The 21,921-nt window shown below is 61.0% G+C and overlaps 1 protein-coding gene across 1 annotated transcript in view; it reads left to right on the top strand.

Annotated features, from left to right (window-relative positions):
* Window positions 1–21,921, top strand: part of SHANK2 (SH3 and multiple ankyrin repeat domains 2) — a 509,419-nt gene that overhangs the window by 98,361 nt on the left and 389,137 nt on the right. Inside the window, exons 6-9 of the mRNA XM_030332233.1 lie at window positions 441–549; window positions 9,782–9,933; window positions 10,890–11,057; window positions 19,834–19,950. Coding sequence (XP_030188093.1) covers window positions 441–549; window positions 9,782–9,933; window positions 10,890–11,057; window positions 19,834–19,950 — 546 coding nt within the window. The remainder of the gene's footprint in view (window positions 1–440; window positions 550–9,781; window positions 9,934–10,889; window positions 11,058–19,833; window positions 19,951–21,921) is intronic.

The raw sequence follows: 21,921 nt of genomic DNA, 5'->3' as shown, positions 1-21,921 counted from the left end.
TAGCCACGGGGTCCACCCAAAAGTGGATTGGCCCAGCAGGAGGCTGCCCTGTCCGCTCTCCGTCGCAGCTGCTGCTTTCGAGACTAGAGAACACGAACAGCAGTCCTTGGGCCTCACGTCCCGGAGGTGGAGTCTGACGGCCTGGGTGGACCCGGGAAACTAGGTTTTCAAAGGGGCCCAGCTGGTTTGTCCTTTCAAAGGCAAAGGAAAGTCCTGTGGCTCTTGGCGACAGTGAAAGGCTGAAAGGGGAGAGATTTCTGAAACCCGCATCCAGGGCGGCCTGGTTGCACCTGCCGCGTGCTGGGGGTCCACAGCGCCGGCGGGGGGCAGGGGCGGGGCGGGGGCGGCTCCCTCGCCACGGCGGAAGCCAGGGCACACCCTGTAAGGAACCTTCCCGGCGACCCGTTAAGACATTTCTGTCTTTTCGTTTTTCTCTTTAGACCAATCTGAAAAAGTTCACGGACCACATTCAGCACCGCTCGGTGGAAAAGATCACCAAGATGCTGGAACGCGGCTTGGATCCGAATTTCCATGACCCGGACACTGGAGGCAGGTCCCGGGTGGGGGGGACGTCAGTACGCCTCGCTGGAGCGCGGGTTGAGTCCGAAGAGGTGCTTCTGTTGGCACCCTGCACACGCGTGTGCAACACTGACACGTCCCTTGGTTCTTGAAAGGGCTTCGTCACTCCTGCGTGAGTCGCGGGCAAGGGGGGCTGAGCCGGGCAGCCGGCCCGGCACCCAGCACGCGGTCGGCGCTCATCCACAGCTGCCGAGCGAGTGAACGGATGAAGGAGGGAACGGATGGCAAGGCGTACGAGCTGTCGTGCACCCCCCGTGGGACACGCGCTGACACGCGCACGTCTTCCTAACCTCCTTCCGCGTGTGGGCCGCTGGTCGTTCTCGGGTCAGAATCACAGGGGTCCCCGACCTCGGCCCCCGTGACGTCTTCTTTTTTAAACACTGCCTCTTCTTTAATCTCATCCCCCTCCCCGGTCTTACCGAGACGTAGTTGACCTGTAACGTCGTGTTGGCTTCGGGCTGCCGCGTAACCACCCGATACGTGTACGTGCATCTTGGGAACTGAGCCCGTAAGCCTGGTTAACATCCCTTCAGCGACTCGCACATGTGCCCTACGGTGACGTTAGCTCTCGTCCCCGGGCCGCACCGACGTCCCCAGGTCTCACCCGTCTTGTGACTGGAGGTTGGTGTCTTTGACCACCCACACCCGCCATCTGCTCTCTTTAGGGAGTCGGCGTTTTTAGGTTCGGCGCGTTGGCTCACACGGCATCTGTCTGCCTGGCTGAGGTTGCGCCGGGCCCCCCGGGTCCATCCGTGTTGTCAGGAGGGTGGGGCTTCCTTCCTTTTTACGGTGGGACCCTGCTCCGCGGTGGGGCCGGGCGCTTGTTTGTGGGGGGAGGCGTCTGTGTTGTGGGGCGTTCACAGCACCGCTGGCCGCCACCCCAGGCACCAGTGGCACCCCCAGGTGTGACGACCAGACTGTCTGCAGGCATTGCCCAAGGTCCCCTGGGGCGGAGCGCAGTCACCCGGGGGGAGGGTGTCGCCTGCTGGGAGGCACGCCAAGCTGGGATGGCCGGGGGACTCAGGTAGGCTCCGTGGCAGCTGGTGTGTTTGTCCCTGCAGGTTGGTCACCTCGGGCGGGAGAGCGCTCCTCCTGGACTCAGCCGGTAGGGCCCCCGCTTCCCCTCCTCTGGGGACCGGCCGGCCCTCTGTCCGGGCCACCGTCACTTAAATGTGTCCCACCGCTCTGGGCCGTTACTGGGCCCACAGCGGATGCGTATGTCAGCTCAAGAATGGAGCCTTCTCGTCATCTCTAGGGGCTCCTCTGACCCCCTCGAGCTTTCTTTTCTTTTTTTTCTTAATTTTTTTTTAATGTTTATTTATTTTTGAGAGAGACAGAGACAGAGCGTGAGCGGGGGAGGGGCAGGGAGAGAGGGAGACACAGAATCGGAAACAGGCTCCAGGCTCTGAGCCATCAGCCCAGAGCCCGACGCGGGGTTCGACCCCACGAACCGCGAGATCATGACCCGAGCCGAAGTCGGACGCCTAACTGACTGAGCCACCCAGGCGCCCCCTGGGTCAGGATTTCTCCTGGTGGTAGTTACTATTCTTCTGTTAAGCGGAATCTTCCCTGGTTTCTCTTCACCCGCTTTTTTTTGGTTTTAAAATCAGCCGACGTTATTTGTTAATGGTTTACAGAAAAGTTAGTGGATAAAGTGGGAGTTCTGTGGTCCAATAACCACCAGCTTCCCACGTTGGCGTGGCTGATGGTCACACCCCACAAGCCGGCTATTACTAATTACAGTCCACGGGCTACCCTGGGGGTCGCTGTTGGTCTTGCACATCCTGTGGGTTTTGACAGACGCCGTGACGTGTCTGTCCCTACAGTGATACACAGACTCGTTTTCCTGCCCAAGAGGCCCTCGGTGCTCCATTCATTCACCCTCCGTCCCCGCCGACGCCTGGCAGACCCCAATGTCGTTACTGTCTCCGTGGTTTTGCTTTTTCCAGGGTGTTGTAGAGTCAGAACCCTATAGTATGTGGCCTTTTCACACTGGGTTCTTTCACTTGGTTAGATGCGTCTGTGTTTCCTCCGTAACATTACGGTGTGGGAGCTCACTTCCCTTTGGCGCTGAACGCGATCCCGTTGTCTGGAGGGACCACAGCTTGTGTGTCCGCCACCTGCTGAGGGGCGTCTTGGCTGCCTCCGGGCTTTGGCAATTGTGAAAAAAGCTGCTATAAACATCCGCGTGCAGGTTTTTTTTTTTTTTTTTTTACCGTATGTAGGTATAACTAACAAAGAGCGAACACAGCAAGTTTTATTTTTAAAGGCCAAACAAAAGTACGTACAGCCTGCAGAAAGGGCGTGTAGTTAAGATACAAAGCGCTGAAGCAGAGGCCGCGTGCGGCCCCGAGACCCTGAGCAGACAGTGCCTCCGGCCCCTTGCTGCACCCCAGTCCCGCCACTCTGTCCCCAGCGTCTTCGGATTCCTCACGCGTGTCCGCACGCCAGGCGAGAAGCAGCTGTTCCGGTCGAGGGACAGGGAGGGTCTGGGGACGCCTGGCTGTGTGGGGTGCAGTCGAAGGGGCCTCTCCGGTCTCGGTGGGATGACAGTACCCACGGGGCGGGAGCGCTGGAGCGTCACCCAGCAGAGCGCATCACGTGTCCAAGGGTGATGCGTCATCCGCCGTGAGGTCTCCGGAAAGGCCCTGCCGTGTTAGCACCGCAGAAACTCGAGATGTGGTGTTCTCCTTGTTTTGGACCCACGGGGACGACTCAGAGTTGGCCATAGTGGGCTGCCTCCAGACAACAGCTCGTGTGACCAACTTGTCCCCCTTCTGCTGAAATGGCCCTGGTTTCCACACAGAAAGTCCCATGTTTGGGGTTCCCCCTGGTCCCAGACAAACTGGTGCAGTCACCCTAGGGTGACAGGGCACTTAATACCGCTGTGCTTACGTCACGGCCTGCTAAGCGTCCCGTGATGTGTCAAGGGTGTGGAAAGCCTCTTGCGCCTCAGTCCTCTTATGTCCCACGAAGCTGGCCTCTTTGCGCCCCAGTGTCCTCTGGGAGCCAAGGAGGCGGAGCCCAGGTTTAATTGCTCTGAGACCGCAGGGTCCCTGCTGTCACCCCCGGGGGGGAAAGGAGGTGGGTCTGTCTTCTCACATGCGTGAGGGTCCAGGACCGGAGGGTCTGCGGTCGCTGAGCGAGCCCCCTCCCGTCCCCAGACGGGACCACGGGCTGCAGCACCGTCCCACGTGCTGATGCCACACCATCACCCTCACCGGCTCTGACAGCTGGAGCGGGTGTCCACGCTGAGTTTGGCGACTTTCGCAAAGCCGCTTGGCGAGCAGCAGGATCCGCCGAGAAGCAGACTTCTTCGCCCCGCCCTGAGCAGAGAGTGGAAAGCAGCGGGCTTCCTAAGGGCAGGAAACACGATGTTCAGACGCGGGCCGCGTCCCTGTGCTCGGGCTGTGCGGTTCTCTGGCGCATCTGGGCCACCCGCGGGGCCCCGAGGTTGAGGGAGTGGCCCTTCGGATTGAAGGATGCACAGGAGATAATTAAATCTCCATGGAACCACCTGTCAATTAAAACGAGGCGGCCTGTGATCACAGCCAACCGTCGGTGCCCGTTCTAGTGGAAATTTTAACAAGTGACGGCAAAGGTGGTCTAAAGAACTGAAGCCTTGGCCACCGGGGGTCTGGGGGCTCATCTCCTGCTTTGGTTGGAACCGCTGGGACAACGCATGTGGTATTTTGAGCCCCAAGAAGGAAACAAAACGAGCACTTTGAGCGAAAATGAACTTAGTGCTTTTATGTCGCGCCGCGCTCCCCAACTTGAAGGAAGCCCGGGTACCGCGAGGGCGGGGTGTTGATAAAGCCAGAAACGTCTTTCGGCTCTTGAAACGTGTTGAGAAGTAAAAGACTTCTCCTTGATCGAGTGGGTCTCGCCAGGCGCCTGTGGTGAGATCCAATTTGGAGTTAGTTTCCGGGCCAGTGATCGTAGCTCGTCAGCTTGTCGGGCTGGCGCGGATTGTCATCCGTGCCGACGTGCGCTCGGGTCCACCACGTGTCACCGCAGCCTGGCTCCTAGGAGTCCCTACCCAGCTCCCACACGGCCCAGTTAGAAGGCTACGCGGGCACTCCGGATCCCTGTGCACTGAGCCGGGCCTCCTCGGAGTGCCGGCCTTGAGATCAGAAGAAACGCGTTGGACGTGGGTGGCGACCAGGGTCCGTAAGCGGCTGGCTCCCTGCAGCCGCTGAGTGAATCCCGGGATGAGGCCCTCCAGAAAGAACAGCAACGGGCAACGGGAGAGGGGCGGTTTGAGCAGACGCGCTCTGGAACCTCGTAGACGTCGGTCTGCAGAGGGTCGGGGACTGCGGACGAGGTCCGTGCCGCCACGGAGGAGGTCCGGGTCATCTGGCTGGTCAGGCGCACTTCCTGGTGCAAAGAGGGCCTGTCTTTAAACGGGAGCTCAGGCAGAGCGGTCAGCGATGTTAGGGATTTTTGCTTGCTTCCACCCACCGCGTTTCAGCGAGGGCTACGGGAGACACATCAAGGTGCTTGCGGTGAAGAGGAAGGACATTAAGCAAGGAAGGAGTTGGGTGGGGGCAGGACGAGGGCCCGCAGGGGGGGCTTGGCCCCGGGACACCCGCCAGGGCTGGCCGGGGGAGAGGAGGTCAGGCTGGGAACGCCTCACAGCGCCCCGTGACGTGAGGTGCACGTTCCTCAGGACGCCAGCCGGGGACAGGTCAGTGGCAGCATTGTCCTATCAGACTGTCGCCTGCAGCACAGCCATGAGCACGTGACTTATGCTAGAGCAGTGTCAGAGCTGCGGGATTATTAGGAAGGTAGCACACAATGTTCTACCTGCTCCCCACGGCCCATTTCCCCGACGATGGCTGTCGTACCTGAGCGGGGCACATTTTATAATTAATGAACCAATCCTGACGTGCCGTTCTTAACCGCGGCGCATGCTGTCCTCATATCTCATTAGTAGTTCCTTAATGTCCCTTTTCTGCCCCCGGAGCCCTCATGGAACTTCATTATCTTGTCTCCGTAGGCCCCTCTCGGTTGTGATGGTTTCTGGGGCTTTCCTTGTTTGTGCAGCGCTCGGCTCTTTTGGGGACTGGCCGGGTATTTTGGAGAACGCCCCCCCCCTCATTGGGGTTTGTCTGACGTTTATGTCATGATGAGACGGGGTTGTGGGTTTGGGCGGAGGACCACAGGGCGAAGCGCCCTTCCCGTCCCCGTTGCGTCCGGGCACGTGCTCCCCGCCTGTCCCGTCCCCGACACGCTGACCTTGCTCACCTGGCTGAGGTCAGTGTCAGGTTACCTGCTATGCAGTCACTCTTCATCCCCTTTATGGACCATCCTTTTCAGAAGGAAGCCACTAAGCACAGCCCACACCTGATGAGTGGGGAGTGAGCCTCTACCTTCTTGAGGACAGAGTTTCTGCACACGTGATGGGGAACTCTGCCCGGGAGGCTTCTCTTCCCGCCGCCCCCCCCCCCCACCCGCCTTCATTTATTTACTCTTACTAACATCTACTCTGTTAGTTCTATTGGGATGGACTGATGGGTATTTAATTTGTAATCTGGGTTATGACCCCGTGCTAGATTTCATCGTTGGGCTCCAGCTCTGGCCACTGACTCCCGTGTCCTTTTGACAGACCCTGTCTGTGTGGGTCGTTAGTTTTTGGCCCCTTGCTCACTTCCCGGCACTAGAAGGCACCCCGGGCTCATCCTGTGTGCCTCCTGCCCAGACCTAGACCCCGCCAGTCCTCCGGGAGCCTGGTTTCTCTTCCTGGAGAATGGTCTTAGGAACCAAGATCTGGGTGCTGGGTGTGCTCGGTGCTGCTGGGGTGTCGTTGCTTCTGGGCCCTCAGACGACAGAACAACAAACTCTGTGTGTGTGTGTGTGTGTGTGTGTGTGTGTGTGTGTGTGTACTAACTCATGCATACGTGCATACCTGCAATCAGTTCTGTATGTAACTATCTGTGTCCGTATGGAGCTCACTGTGAGTCTCCAGCTCTGATCCCCGGCCACACGGATCACCGCAGTCCTTTCCGTGGCTAAGCCGTAACCTCCCCGCTAACAGTGAGAAACCTGGCCGCCGCTCCCTGCCATCTGTTGATCTAATGGTTCAATCCCAGGGCCCGTGTAGAGTGGTTTCAGAGTGGTTGACCTGCACCCCACGATGGAAGCAGCTTTAGGTGCTGACAGGGCACAGCGCTTACCCGGGTTCACCTGGCCTTTCATCTTGCAGACCGCTCCATCCTGGGTCCGCAGGCCGGCACTCGGTTCCCCCACTCCCTCCGGGGAGGCTGATTCTTTCATTTGGCCTGCGGTTCGACTCTTTTCGTCACGTCCTGCATTCCGAACTGAGATCCCCAGGTCTCCGAGACGAGTTTTTAAACTTCACTGGAAAAATCTGCAAGCCTTGGGTTTCCCTCCCTGTGCTGTGAAGTTTATGATTGTGACAGATGTTTGATCCTGGCATTCACGATTAGAGCGTCATATGGAACAGTCTTGTCACCGAAAACGGTCCTCTGTGTTTTTTTTTATCTATTCGCCCCTGTCCCTCTCCGCAGCCCCTGGAACCAGCGATCTGTTTACCTCTGCTATAGCTTCGTCTTTTCCAGAATGTCCTATAATTGGAATCCAGCAGGCTGGCTTTTTCAGACTGCCTTTTCTCATTTAGCAGGATGTGTTCAAGATTCAGCCACATTCTTCTGTGGCTTGATAGCGTGTCGAAGCATGGCTGTTTGTTTTGGAGCCAAAATGCTGCCGGGCCGCTTCTAGGTGAGATGGTATTGTGTGTTCAAGACCATCGGAAAAGATTAGAGCGGTGTCTTCAGGGCCATTTTGAGGTTCCAAAATATTTATTGAAAGGGAAGAAATTGCAAAATGCAAAAACCGAGGAGTATCTTCAGAGAATTACGGTGCAAGGGACCGCCGGTCCCAAGCTCGTTAGAGGAGCGGCCACGTGGTGATCAATGGCAGAGACAGTGCAAGCCCCCAAGGGTCACAGGTTTGCAGGTGAGGGGCGAGCGTCTTCTTCGGGGGGGGGGGGGCCTGTCTGCTCCAGGTGGGGTCTCATCGGACGTCCCCTTCCTCAATGGTCTCTAAGCCGGGGGTCTCTCCTGACTTCCCCGGGTGGGTCCTGGGCAGGTCTGAACGTGGCGAGTCTGGTGCGTCATTCGAGGAGGGCTTCTGGAGCCCTTGCCACGAAACAGCACGATGTAAACTTAACATCTGCTTTGGAGCACCTAACTTGCGCATCGGCCTTGTGTGGAGAGCCAGATAAGAAAGAAGAATCCTAATCGTTTTGAGGGTCGACCTTGCCCCAGACGTGCATCAGTCCTAAACGGACCTTAAACGCCAGGGGCCGGCTTCCTCAAGTTGCTGTAAGCAATTTGACTCTGAGGGGCACGTGGGTGGCTCAGTCGGTTAAACGTCCGACTCTTGATTTCAGCTCTGGTCACGATCTCACGGTTTGTGGGGTCGAGCCTTGCATGGGGCTCTGCGCTGGCCGTGGAGCCTACTTGGGATCCTCTCTCCCTCCCTCTCTGCCCCCTCGCTCGAAAAAACTAAACGTTTTAAAAAATTGACTTTGAGGCTTTTCACGCCCTTCACCTGCCACCCAAGGAACCAAGACCTCCCTGGGGCCTTCTAACACTTGCGGCCAGGCCACGGCTGGGGCTGAGGGGAAGGCCCATGGGCTCCCTCTCCCCTCTCTGCTGGGCGGGGGTCTCTCCCCAAGCTTGCTTTGAATGCACGTCTCCCCATTTCCGCGTGTCTGCCCCCAGGTGGGAGACCCTCGCCAGTCTCGACCCCCAGCGCCCCTCGCCGTGGGGATGTTCCCTGTGCAGGAAACATCCCCATCGTCACTGCCCCACTCGCTGCCCCAGAAAACTCCTAATTCACACGAGATCCCTGCCCGAGAGGGTCTTTCTCGTAGGACCGCAGACCTGCGTGTGATGGCACTCGTGAGCCTCGTCCGTGCTTGGGACGCACGGGGACACACGTGACCAAAGCGGGAGGTGTGCGGCGTCCCTTGGGAGAGGGCGTGTGGGCTGTGTGTCACATTCGCACACGGCCGTGTCCACGTACGCATGCTGGCCACCGGGAGTGGCTGAGCCCACGCGTGTCACCGTGGAAAATCCAGGCGCAGGGTGACTCCCACGGCGAATTTAAACGGTGCTCGGCACAGTGCTCATTTGGGGGTAAATTAGCCCGGGGATCAGCAATAGATGGGGCAGGGGAGCCGCCCTGGGGACAGCGGGGATCGCGGCCGAGGTGCGGTCAGAAGGGAATTCAGCCCAGGTCAGATGCCCCGGTCCCTTTATTCTCAAAATGTGCTTCGAGTCAGAATGACTCCTCACCGTCCCGTGCCGTGTGCGCCGTGTCTGGGTCTTGGGGACCTGCGTGCCGTCACACTGCCCTTGGCACTCTTCTGTAAGGTAAACGCCTCTCAGATGAGCCGCATCACAACGGTGTGCCTTGCTCGGCCGTGGCGGTGGCGGGCACTCACCGAGAGGGGTGGAGAAGATGGGCTTAGACCAGATGTCGGCGTCCCCATCACAGCCGGCTACAGACTGGCCCAGAGTCAGCTGCACCGGGCGGGCGGTGGGGGACCCTTCCCGACCTTTGTCCCCAGGGGGGCGGGCTTCGTCTTTCCTTCCCCGGGGCTTCTGCCCCAGCCCTCATGCCGGCCGTTTATCGAGCCGAGCCCCTGCCATTGCGACGGCTGTTCGGGTCTCTGCCCGCCCAGACCTCCACGGGGCACAGGCTCCACCCCTCACTTACAGCCGGGTCCTGGCGTCCACCAAGATGCCCGTAAACATCATGAAATTGAGGTGAAAGGCGGGCATCTGCCTTGCAGACGCTCAACTACAGCCCTAGTGGGCCATTCCTCCCAAAAGGAAGCATCCGAATGGTGCTGCGGGATTCTGGGTACCCAGGGCAAGGGCAACGGGCGGCTTCTCGGACCCCTAGCCCGCAAGGGGATCGTGGGGAAGCTCTGGCCCGCCCCCCGTGTTGACTTGCATATGACCCCAAACACCACCTCCGCCGTCCCCGGGGTCGCCAGAGCGATGCTGACTGAGTGTGTGGATATTGGGGCTCACGGGCGGGTGGGAGCCGCGGTACCTCTGGGGTCACGTCCTCCAGCTCCCTTGTAGACTCTGCACTTGGCTTAGGGAGCCACGGGCCCTGGCTCTCTCCCAAGTGGTTCTGAACTGCGTGTGTTTGGGTCCCGTAGAGACCCCGCTGACCTTCGCCGCTCAGCTGGACGACCCCGCGGAGGTGATCAAGGCTCTCAGAAACGGCGGGGCTCACCTGGACTTCCGCGCCAGAGACGGGATGACGGCCCTGCACAAAGCCGCCCGAGCCAGGAACCAAGTGGCCCTGAAGGTACCTTCCGGGGCCGTCTCGCATGGGGGACGCCTACCTTCCTGTCTGGTCTCCTGCCTGCATCAGCGTGCCCTGTGCCCACCCCACCGCGGCCACCGGAACTGACCCTGAACTGTGTTCCCCCTGAGGTTAGAAAGCGTAGTCTGGGCCCCCCACTCTCTCTTCCTGGGAGTTTTAGAACTTGGTGTCTACAGAAGGTCCCCCGTCCCTCTGGTTCAGTCCGAGGCTTGTGTTTTCAGCCGGGAGGGGCAGCACTGGACGTCACCCACCCTGGGTGGCCGCAGACCCGGACTGCGGGCCGTGAGCCGGCCTCGTGGGCCGTGAAGCCCATCCGGGGTGTGGGCCCAGCCCCCATCCTCCCCGCTGCCCCTGCTCTACCTGCCCTGGCCCTGGGTGGGGGCGGGCCTCCAGGAGCCCCGGCGGGGAGGCCAAGTCCTCATCGGCTGCGCCTCGTCCGCTGGCTTCGTCTGAAACCCAGTGTTCATGACGGCGCTTCCTGGGTTCGCCCCCTCGGGGTGCACACTGAGATCGTCCTACGCTGTACTTCGGGTGGTAGGCGCACCTTCTCTCTTTTTCGCAAAGGCCGCCCTCTCTTTGCTCTCTGCTGGTCCGGGGGGGTCAGCAGGGCACAGGAGGTCTCTGAGTGCTGCAGGTGTGTCCGCATAGATGCGTGTCTGTCACAGGTGCGTGTCTTCACAGGTGCGTGTCTGCACAGAGTCCCCCGAGCTCCCGGATGCTCGTCCTGCATGCCGGCACCACGTGCTGGTTCAGGGCCAGAAACCTTGCTGTCTCAAGTTGGCACTCACTGAATTCCGGGAAGCCTGGGAAGGGCCGGAACCAAGGGCCTGGTCAGCCTTGGCCGGGGGCAGAGTGTGACCCTCGTGCTTCTTTCTTGATTCACTCCCTGCCAAAGAGGTCACGAGACCAATGACCACATGTTTGGTGTTTATTTCTAGACCCTTCTGGAGCTTGGAGCGTCCCCGGATTACAAAGACAGCTATGGCCTCACACCCCTTTACCACAGCGCGATCGTGGGGGGCGACCCCTGCTGCTGCGAGCTTCTCCTCCACGGACACGCGGCCGTGTGCTGCCGGGACGAGAACGGCTGGCACGAGATCCACCAGGTACACGATTGCCGTCCACCTGTGTGACCCCTGACGACCCCCCTCGGTGGGGCGGGGCAGGAGCAGTCCGCCCCCACCCTCCCAGTAGTTCGTTTGACCCTCGCGGAGTTTCTGAGATACTTGAATTGGTCGCCAGCAGTAAATTTCTATTTACCTAGAAATGCAATTTCTGACCTCTCTAGAGAAGCTGGAAGGTTAGGCCAGGCTCTTGCGTTTCCGTAAGGCGGGAGTCGTCTGGAGCTGTGGGCTCTCCGTGTGCCTAGCGTCTTGGGTGCCCCGATGGAGCACGGCACCAGGTGCTTTCCGAGCACAGGCCGCCCGGTGCCGTGCCCCTTTCCATGCCCAGGGCACAAGTTTCCCTGATCCCCCCGGCGACCGTGGGGTCCGGGCTTACGTCAGCTGCAGTCTCGTAAAGAAACAGAACCCGCCGTGGGACGCCCGGGTGGCTCAGTCGGTGAAGCGTCCAACTCTTGGTCTCAGCTCAGGTCTTGATCTCAGGGTTGTGAGTTTAAGCCCCGCGTTGGGCTCCATGCTGGGCATGAAGCCTACTGAATAAAAAAAAAAAAGAATTCCTCCTTGTGGCTCAGATAAAGAGTCTTTCATGAATCAAGGGCAAGGAGAGGAAATTGTGTTCTCAGAAGCAGGGACAGCCGGGGTGGTGGAGGGGACTCTCCGAGCAGAGTGGTCCGGGTCTCTGAGCAGAGGAGGGTGGTCCGTGGGTCTGGGAGAGCAGACGGGGAGTATCAGCCCCGGACGGCAGGGGGAAAGGGCCGGGGCACGGAGAGGCTCTGAGCCGTTCTCTGGACGCGCTGTGACTCTTATCACCTCCCAGGCTGCCTGTCGGTTTCCCTCAGCCACCATGGCCCCACTTGCCCAGTCCGGGTGGGGTCATGCCCCGGACCCGCTGTGGTCAGAGGGCCAAGGAGTGCTGAGGCGTGGCAGGCACGCCGGGGGGCGCAGGCAGGCCCACCCCACCGGGCCTCCCGCGTGCTGGGTCCCCCCTGGCTCTTCAGCGTCCCCGCGGCCTGGGGAGGCATCCGGTTCCCTCCCGCGGTGTGAGCAGGGCCCGCCGCCCCCTGGGGCCGTGAGAAGGATCTAAGGTGAGTCCCTGTGCTCATCCTGCCCTCTTCTCACTCTGGTCCCCGAGGCTGCACGTCTGGGTGCTTCCAGAGTCACTTCTTGGCCTGTCCCAACCCCCATAGGTCCTACCACCGTTCAGGCACGGCGAAGCCAACCCATCAGGAGTCGGCTGCCGTTGGAAAGATGGTGTGTTATTCACAGATCCCGAGAGGAGGGGCAGGTGCGGGGGGCCGCTCAGGAGGCACCAGGCTGGGTGGGGAAGCAGCGGGGGTGGGGGGTGGGGGGGAGTGAAGCGGGGCCAAGAGCTTTCACCATGGTTCCGAGGGAAGGAGCAGATGGAACAGGACGAGCCGCCTGAGGCTTGGCTAGTTTGGGTAACTTCCGGGGCTCTGGGACACGGGGGGCTGTCCCTGGCTGTCTGGGACCTGCCCCGGGCTGATCAGGACAGGTGGGTCATGGCCCTGAGGGTGGGAGCCCAGCAAGACAGGTGGGGGTGATGGCCCTGCGGGGCTCCTTTGCATTTGAGAGTCACCCTCGGGGCGACTCCTTCACTGTCAGAATGGACTTGCCCTGCGAGGGGCAGACCTTCCAAAGCCAGCAAGGCAGGTGTCAGGGCACCAGAAATTCAGAAGATGGGAGTGGGGAGTTGCTACGGCCTGACCCCGGCTGCAGGGCCCCAACTTGGCGGAGTTCTCCGAGCCGGGTTCTCGGCCCCCCTGCCCTCAACCGGCTGGAGGCCTCCCAGCTAGGGTCACTGTCCTCTCTGGTGCTTGTGTCTGGCCGCTGGCCTGTCTCACGCTGAGATGAAGGGTGAGTGTGTGCCTGGGGTCCTGCTGTCGCTGCCTGCAGTGCCGTCTCCAGCCAGGATTTCTGGTCCCCAGAAACGTGTGCCGGGTCCCATCCCTGAGCCTCGAGCGTGGAGTCAGAGCGAGCAGGCACCGAAGCCACCGAACCTCTTGGTCCCAGGGCCCCAGCCCCTGGCGCTGAGTTTGGGCTTGGAGGCCTGGGCTCCCAGGGCTGCTGTGTCCTGCTTCCTGCCGTGCCCGGCAAGATCGTGCGCCGCTCTCCGGTGGTGGGTTTCTTTTTCACAACGTGCGGGAGGGCCGGGTCCTTACTGGAGGTCCCGGGTTATCCAGGGGAAGTGACCCAAGACAAGTCCCTGCCTCCTGAGCCCTGCTGCCTCGCGTGTCCCCGCCGTGACAGGCAGTGAGGGGTGGGTGCAAGGCGCTAAGCAGAGAACGGCCCACCGTGTGGTCCTCCGAGATTCTCACCACCGGTCGGCTCTGACGCCGTCCTGATCTGCCTTCTTTGCCCCATCGCTCACACCCTGAAGCAGGCCTAGGAGACACCCGCTGGCCTCCATTACTCAGAGGAGTTCACAGGCCCGGAGAGGGTGAATGACCTGCCCGAGGTCGCGGGGCCAGCAGCTGCCTGAGCCGAGTTCGCTCCTAGCCGCGCTCACACCACCGCGTCCAGGCTTTCACAGAAGCCGCCCCTAATGCGACGGCGCATCCGCGGTCGGGAGAAGCACCTCGGGTTCTGGGGTCTCGGGTTCTGCCTTAGAAGTCTGTCCCCGTGCCTCGCACCCTGGAGTGGGGACAGCCGTGTCCCAGCCGCCCGGCTCCGCGCCCTTCCGGGGATCCCGCGCGCCCACAGCCAGGCCAGCTCGCGGGGTCCTGTGGCGGTTCTGTCTGCTTCCCCCTCCAAGGCCAGGTGCTGAACAGCTTGGCGGAGCCCGCACCTGCGGACGCGGAGCCTAGGGACGCCCGCCCCCTGCAGGCCTACTCTGGAAGTGTGCGTTTTTGTCCGCCGCTGGTCTGCACATTCTTTGTTCTTCCGGATTACTCTAACCGCTCAACACGGAGACGGTCAAAAAGTTCGAGGCCGCAGAGGGAAGAAAGCATAAAACACCCAGGTGCATTCCCACAACCCCAGAACGTCGGGTTCCGACCTCCTGTGTGTCTCCCCCGCACCCTGGAGGGACCTGAGGACTGTGGGTCTGGTTGTGTCGGGACTCTAGGACATGTTATTGAGGCTGGGCGCTCTGGAGGGGGTGGCTGCCCCCAGGGAGGGGACAGCTGCGGGTGCAGGAGCCGCCCGTGCCACGCTGGTGACTGCGATGTGGGGGCTCGCGCCCCCCTCCCCCCGGGTCTGGGGGATTCCCTTCCCGTGCTGTCAGTCCAACTTAGTCTGGCCTCGACTTAGCAGCCCCTCAACACTGCCTGGGTCGCGGGTTCGCTAATCTCTAGAATTGGCTTAGTGATCGTTCGTAGAGAGAGCTCTCCAGTTAAAGGAAAAAATTCACGTGAAGCGCTTACTACAGTTACTTACAGGGGTAAGTGCACTGTCCTCTTGGCCACCATCATCTTTGCCCGGCCACGCCCCCGTCCCTGTCCTCCTTCCCGGACACGTCCCCGTCCCTGTCTTCCTCGCCTGGCCACGCCCCCGTCCCTGCCTTCCTCGCCTGGCCACGCCTCCATCACCATCTTCCTCGCCCGGCCACGCCCCCATCCCTGCCTTCCTAGCCCAGCCACGCCTCCATCACCATCTTCCTTGCCCGGCCACGCCCCCGTCACTCATCCTCACCCGGCCACGCCCCCATCGCAGGCCTTTTGGCCAGGCCACGCCCAATCGTGGTCATTCCCCGCCCCCCTCCCGCCCAGGCCAGCATCATCATTAACTGGCTGTTGTCAGTAAGGAATAGTATGCGACCCTCAGAGAGCACTTCACCGCTTTGCTCACAGGCCTTCCTATGGATGTCATTTGATTGCCTCAACAGTTCTTTAAAGGACATTTTGTCACTCATCTTAATGTGTATTGGCCGCTGTTTATTATTCTAAGTTTTAAGTTAGGAGTTTTAACCTGGAAGAAATGTAACAATTTATGGCCGCGGCTCCCCTCCCTCACCCGGCTCCCCCCGCTCCCCCCCCCCCAGGTCCTTGGAGTTTTCCCTGAGCCCCCATGGTAAGGGGACTGGCTCTGGGGAGGTTCCGAGGGCGCTCATGGCACGGTGTAGTGCCTGGTCTGTTTGTGTGGGTGCTGCGTCCCCAGCTCCCAGCCACACGAGGGCAGGACCAGGGGTGCCTCGGCTCTGCACCTGTGCACCACACGTGCCCCTGAACATGGGTTGGCTGAAGGAGTTAGCCTTCGGCTGGCTTGGACTCTGGTCTTCCTTTAAGCTGGGGTTTCCCTAGTGCGCTGGGAACCCACCATGTCGGGGGAGCCTGGGGCTGACGGGAGCACAGGCGTGGACCGGGAACTCCCACAGGGGGTGGTCAGGTCCGACCAGAGCAGGTGGGAGGGCTTCACGCGCAGCGGAGCATCCAAGCCTGGCCGCGGTGATGGGCGGATACTGTCTCAGGCCAGGGAGGGTGGCGTCCCTGGCCTCACGGGGTGGGGGCGTCACAAGTGCGCCTAGAGGTGGCATTTCCATGGCACCTGCTTGGGCTTAGCACAGCCCAGCCTGGGGCCGTCGGCATGGGGACCCCAGAACGTTGGTGGAGCCTATCCCTGGATGCGGGAGGCATCCGCACTGTTGCTCCAGTCCAGCCCTCCGGCTCCAACCACGCACCGCGAGCCGCCAAGTCCCCAGGGCCCCAGCAGTCGGAGCTGCAGGAAGGTGCCGCACCTCGCTTTGGGGGTCTGCTACGTACTGACCTGGGGCGTCAGATCCATATCCCGTGCCCCTACCCTGCCCAGATGAGCCAGGATCCCGCTGGAGAAGTGATCAAGGCATCTTTTGCCGTGGGCCTCTGAGGGGACTGAATGATCGTCTTTCCAGCCAGCCTTGATCCTTGGGGCTGAGAGGAGAGGAGGCACCAGGAGGGGAGGGGATGGGTGAAGACCCCAGACCGAGATGGCAGGGGCACCACCTTCTCCCCTTAGCGAGAGCCTGCGTTCTCCTGGGATGACGTAGGTGAAGTCTCCAGAAGCGTCTAATGTCCAGACACCATGTTCTGGAAGGAACAGACCCTGTAGGGAAAGTGGGCAGGTGCCAGGATGTCGAAGCTCCTCTTTCCTTTTGGAGCCCTTAGCATGACACGTTTCCTGCGTCCTCATTTCAGGCTGGAACTTTCAGAGTAGTTGATCTGAACTGGTCACATTGGTTGGTTAGGGCAGTCGTAACAAAGTCACGGATGAGGAAGCTCACACAGCAGACGCGTGTAGCCTCCCCGAGGTCCAGGCGTGGGCAGGGCCAGGCCGGGGCCTCCCGAGGCCTCTCTCCTTGTGTGTGGACGGCCGTCCCCTTCCTGTGTCCTCACGGGGTGGTCCCTCCGTGTGTGTCTGGGTCCCGATCCCCTCTTCTTACAAGGACCCCGGTCACACGGGATCAGGGCCCACCCTGGAGACTGAGTGTTGTTACCCCAGTCACCTCTGCAGAGCCCCTGTCTTTAGACAAGGTCATGGTCTGGGGTGCTGGGGGGGTCAGGACTCCAACACAGGAATTTGGGAGGACACAGTTCAGCACATTTTCTCCACTCCCCTCGGGGCAGGCAGCAAGACCACAACTGGCCTTTGAAAGCCACAGAACGGAGGGCCAGGGGCAGCCAGTGGCTCGAGTCAGCAAGCCACGTTTGCTTGTGTTTGGGCGGGAGAGTGTCTGTGCACCGATGGGCACCTCAGTTCCCGACCAAGTGAGGGCTGAAGGGGTGCAAATGTTGTTTTCTGAGCATTTGGCGGTGATGTCCCCGGCTCACGTTGTGAGCACGGGCTGTAGGAGAAATGCCTGAGCGTGGTGTGGTTGGAGGAATTTTATTGGTGGCACAGAACCAGCAGAGGCCTTTGCTGCGCGTCTGCAATGCAGTGAACTCTGCATTGTTCCCACCGCATTGCAGGACCCCGGGGACGCCTCTCAGCCCGGCTGCGCCTTTAGGGCTGTGGCTGCGTCACAGCAGGTGGCCAGCAGGTGGCAGTAAAGCGCTTGAAGGAAGGGGTGGCCTTTTCCCTAGTTTAACTCCAGATTATGGGGTTGGCCAGTGATGGGGCGGGTGTTGGCGTGGCTGGGATGAACCCCACATCTCGTGGGGACACTTCTCCAGATACGCATGCCCAGGAGTTTTGCAGGCAGTCGATGTGGGGTGGAGCCCCACACGCATGCGTTTCCCAGAAAGCGCCTGGTAAGAAACGGTTAAGATACAGGAGTGTAAAAGCGCTTTCTTAGATGTCAGCTTTCTGGCCTCTGGCCTCCCTTTTAAGCTGCCTCTCGAAGGCCAGAAGCCACAACACCCTTTCCAAAAGAAAGCGGCGGGGGGTGGGGGTGGGGCAGCCAGTGTAGCTTATCTCGGGGGAGCACAGATTTCTTACTTTCCTGAGCTTTAACGTCTTTGTGTCAAACACATACTGGTTTCTCTTTCTAAATTGTACAGGACTATTTTCGTTTCAAACTTCCGGAAGAGATATAAGAACTCAGGGACCACGTTCGAGTCTTGCCCCCATCCGCCCCGCCCCCCGACCATCCCTTGTACCGAAAGGCTCCCCTCGGGGGGCCCCGACGGATTGCCTGCCATCTGGGAGGGTCCGTGGGACCCCTGTGATATCACAGGGCAGGCGTTTTGGAGGTTGCCCCTCAGCTCGGTGCAGAGGTCCGGGGTGTGCGTTGTGGCAGGAATACTTAGCGTAGGGCCGGCATCGTGTTCCTGGCATTCACGTGTCGGGTGGCACGGGGTGACACTGCCCATCCCCGGCGACGTTAACTCTGACCGCCTGACCGGGTGGGGGGAGTCTGCCAAGATCCTCTCTTTCCTTCTGTAATGAGAGTTTTGTGGGGTCTGTGAGGCTCCCACAAGTTCTCTCCCCCTCCCCCGTTCACCTGCCGGTGTTTCTCACCTGCATCAACGATCACCATCGCGGCTGCTGACGGTGGGGGGGGGGGGCGGTTTCTGTTCCCATCCTCTGGGGACAGCTGATGAGCCAAGGCCCCTTTGACCTAAGGAACAGAGATCTCAACTCAACCTAGTAGAAGAAATAAAAGCTCTTCCCCGGCTTTGTGTCCTGGGAAGTTCGGGCATCGTTGCGGTTGAGGGGGGCTCTGTCACGGGCTGTGTGCGTGTCTGTCCTTGTCTCGTGTCTGGCCTCCCTCCCTCCCTTTCTCTCCCCGGTGCCCCTTCTCCTTCAGGGGGACCCCAGCAGCTGTAGGCTTCGGTGGGTTTTCCGCCAGCTGTCCCGGAAGAAAGGAAGCTTCTGACTGGTCTTCCGGCCTTGTTCCTCACGGGGCCCCCGCGCGCCCCCAGCCTGGGGCCGGTTGTCCAGGCCGGTGGGCTGTGCCTGTGGCAGTGGTGGGGCAGGGCAGGACCCCCCCCCCCGACCTCTGAGAGCGCGGCGGGGGCCCCCCAGGAAGCGCAGGACGAGAGGGAGGGCAGGTCAGACACCCACATCCAGATCACGCCGCTTCGTGAATCAGTGACTTTGCTCCACGGGAAGCACAGTAGCGCGATGGGCGTTTCTCGGGTTTTCTGTTCAAGCTCCTCCGGGTCATACTTCCGACGTCTTTCCCGTCATCTCCCACTCCTCGGTGAGGCACTGGCCTTTCCCGCAGACCGTGCACGGGGGCAGCCCCCCGGTCCGCCCAGTTATCCGGAACGCGCGACAGTGAGAGCTGCCCACCGCATCCTGGCCGGCCTGTGTCCTTCCCGCCGCGCGCCTCAGTGGCCACCCGCGGCGTAGGAAGTGCGGGTCGGGACCCGCTCCCTGGCCTTCCCGTCTCCCTTCCGGGTTGTCGCGTCTCACGAGGACACTGGCTTTCGTGCCTTCGATGCTGCCCGTCGACGGCCACACGCTGGCCTTTCCCGGGCTGCCGGGAAAGTGCGGGCGGGTGGGGTGGGGGGCCGGTTGGACCTGACTGCCTGGCCCGACACCGCGTGGCGTACCCTGAACCCCCTGCGGGAGCTGGACGGCAGTGCCCTGGTCGCATTGTGGGGTTCCCGGCTCCCCGTGAGCAGCGGGCGGGGGCCGGCCTGGCGCCAGGCATCGCACAGGCCCTCTCGGGTCCCTTTTCCTACGTGATTCTCGTGAAAGCCCTGTGCGGAGTGGGGTTTACATCTGCATGTGAAGACATAGGCTCATGGGGGAAAGTTCTGGAAAATGGAAGGTCCGTGACTTGGGCACAGATCTGTCTGACCCCAGAGCCCTGGTGGTTTGTGAATAGCACGTGTTACCTCCTTGAAGGGCTCAGGGAGGGAGAAGTCTCCCCGTGGGGCTGCCTGGCCCCCACTTCCAGAAAGCCCCTCAGCGGGTAGGTTACATTTTATAGCAGTAGTGGGGCTCCCTTCCCTGGACACAGCAGGGGCTGGACGCACCCCTTCTGGCTGTTTTCACACCCACCGGGGGGGATGGGGTTTGGGTGAGCAAGGCCAGGGCCGGAGCCTCCCGGTTTGCATTTTGGGGGGCCGGCCCCCAAGACCAGGGGAGAGGTACCCCGTGTGTCCCTGGGCTTCGGGCCCCCAGGCCTGAATGAAAGGGGCATCGGGGCCCTTCACAGACCTGCGGTCCTGGAGCCCCGGAGCCCGGCGTACGTCCTCGTCCCGGCATGAGGTCCCCCACCCCCCACCCTGTCAGGGGTCTGGTGGCCCCCCGGAGGCTCAGGGCGCTGTGGGTGCCCGTGTGTTGGGGCCTGGACTGCGGTCGGCCACGCCGCGGCCGCCGGGGAGCTTGGGGAGTCGCGGCGGTTTTCTGACCGACGGCGGGGCTCTCGTTTCAGGCCTGCAGGTACGGCCACGTGCAGCACCTGGAACAGCTGCTCTTCTACGGGGCGGACATGGCGGCCCAGAACGCCTCCGGGAACACGGCCCTGCACATCTGTGCCCTCTACAACCAGGTGAGTGGGCGTGCAAGCCGGGGCGGTGTCCGACTCGGCACAGGTGCCACCACAGGGCCCCGCAGGCGGTCTGACGCGCATCTGTTCTCACAGGCCTGGAGGCTGGAGGTCCCGGCTCAGGGCGCAGGCAGATTCGGTTCCTAGTGAGAGCCCCTCCCGGCCGCAGACGGCCGTCTTCTGTCTGTGTCCTCACGCGGTGGGGAGAGATCAGTGCCCTCTGGTGTCTCCTCCGACGAGGGCGCTGTCCCGTCAGGACCCGGGCGTGGAACCCTCAGCGCCTCCTCGAGAGCCATTTCCAAAATCCCTCACATCGGGGGACAGGGCTTCACGTAGGAATGTGGGGAGACGCCTCCAGCCACAGCAAGGTGCGGCCTTCACCTGCTTCTTTGAGGATGGTTACCCCGTTGTGGAAGAGAGGAAGCCAGGGCGCGGGGAAGTGAAGGGAGCGGATGCCGGGCCAGAGCCCTTTCCTAGGCTGTACGACCACACTGTCCGCTTTCCAGAACAGGCCTGGGGACCCCAGGGTGGCTTCTCTGCTGGGACGTGTTGGGGGGCGGGGGACAGATGGGACCCGAGGAACGGGAAGGGTGCGGCGGATAGAGCCCCCGAGATGGTTCCGGGACCCGCAGGACTCCCTCAGGACCACGGTGCCACGGAGGCGAACCTTCCCACCGCTGCATTACAAACAAGCTCCCGGTGGCTTTCTCTTTCTAACCTGGTAAAACGTATACGACAGAAACATCTGCGATTTTGACCATTTTTAACTGTGTGGCTCAGTGACGCTAACTACGTTCGTGTTGCTGTGCACCCAGCCCCACCATCCGTCTCCGGGGTTTTCCGTTTTCCCAACTGAAACTCTGTCCCTTTACACACCAACTCCCCAGCCCCCCGCGCCCACCGTCCACCTTGGGTCTCTGTGCATCTGGCTCTGCTGGGGACCCCGTACCAGTGGAATCCTGCCCCATTTGTCCTTTTGCGTTGGTTCATTTCACCGAGCGGAGCGTTCTCAAGGTCCACCGGTGGCAGGTGTCAGAGCGTCCTTTTTCATGGCGCCATAGTATTTCATTGTGTGCAGGGACCACGGTTTGTTTGCCCGTTCATCCCTTGATGGACACTTGGTGCCCTGCGGGTCTCTCTTCAAGGTGCTGCTGTCCGTTCTTTAGGGGCTGAACCTCCAAGCGGAGCCTCGATGTGAACAAAAGCACGCGCCCTTGTGTGTTAGATAGGAGACCATGGGAAGCTGGAGATGAGCTTGCCTGGCGTGCACTGAGGGGTGGGATACGACCCCTGCCTTTCAGGAGTGTGACTCCTAAATAGGACCGTGTGACACCCCACTGGTCCCGCCGGGAGGCACCGTAGTGGCGCTGAAGAGGGCAGAGATGCTCGCAGGGGCCGTGGAAGCGGCCGGGGCTTCTGGGAGGCGGCGGGTTGAAGCCACGGCTTCTGTGACCTGCACGGGGCTGGGAGGAGGGTCAGTGTCCTCGAGGCTCCAAGTCCAAATAAATAACTTCTGGACACCAGTATCGAAAGCTCCTCCTTCCTTTTCTTCTTTCTCTGACTTCAAGGAACTTTGACTCTGGAAGGTAGTGCAATCTGGACGCTATGCTGAGAGCTGAGCAGAACGTTGGGGGGCTCCGCCAGCTGGAGGAACAGAGGGGAGATCTTCGGGGGGCCCCCAGGCAGTGCGCCCTTTGCTTGTCTTCTCTGCCGTCAGCACCGTCTTCCCGGAATCATGCCATCTTCCTGAGTGGGATCTTCAGCCTTTGTCTGCACCTGTGTCCTTTCGCTGGCCGTCCCTAGACCGGGCCCCTCCAGCCACTCTGAAGTCCCACCTTGCTTCTAGCTCTTAAACGTCCCTAGATTCTCTGCCCTGGAAAACTCCTACGCGTCCTTCCAGACCCAGCTCAGATATCCCGCCCTTGGTCAAGCCTTCTCTTGATGGGTCCCTGGCAACATTAGTCGTGTTGTTTT

The sequence above is a fragment of the Lynx canadensis genome, chromosome D1, assembly GCF_007474595.2.
Source record: "Lynx canadensis isolate LIC74 chromosome D1, mLynCan4.pri.v2, whole genome shotgun sequence".
Classification (NCBI taxonomy): Eukaryota; Metazoa; Chordata; class Mammalia; order Carnivora; family Felidae; genus Lynx; species Lynx canadensis.
Note: the sequence above shows the minus strand (reverse complement) of the source record. Positions and strands in the feature narration are given on the sequence as shown.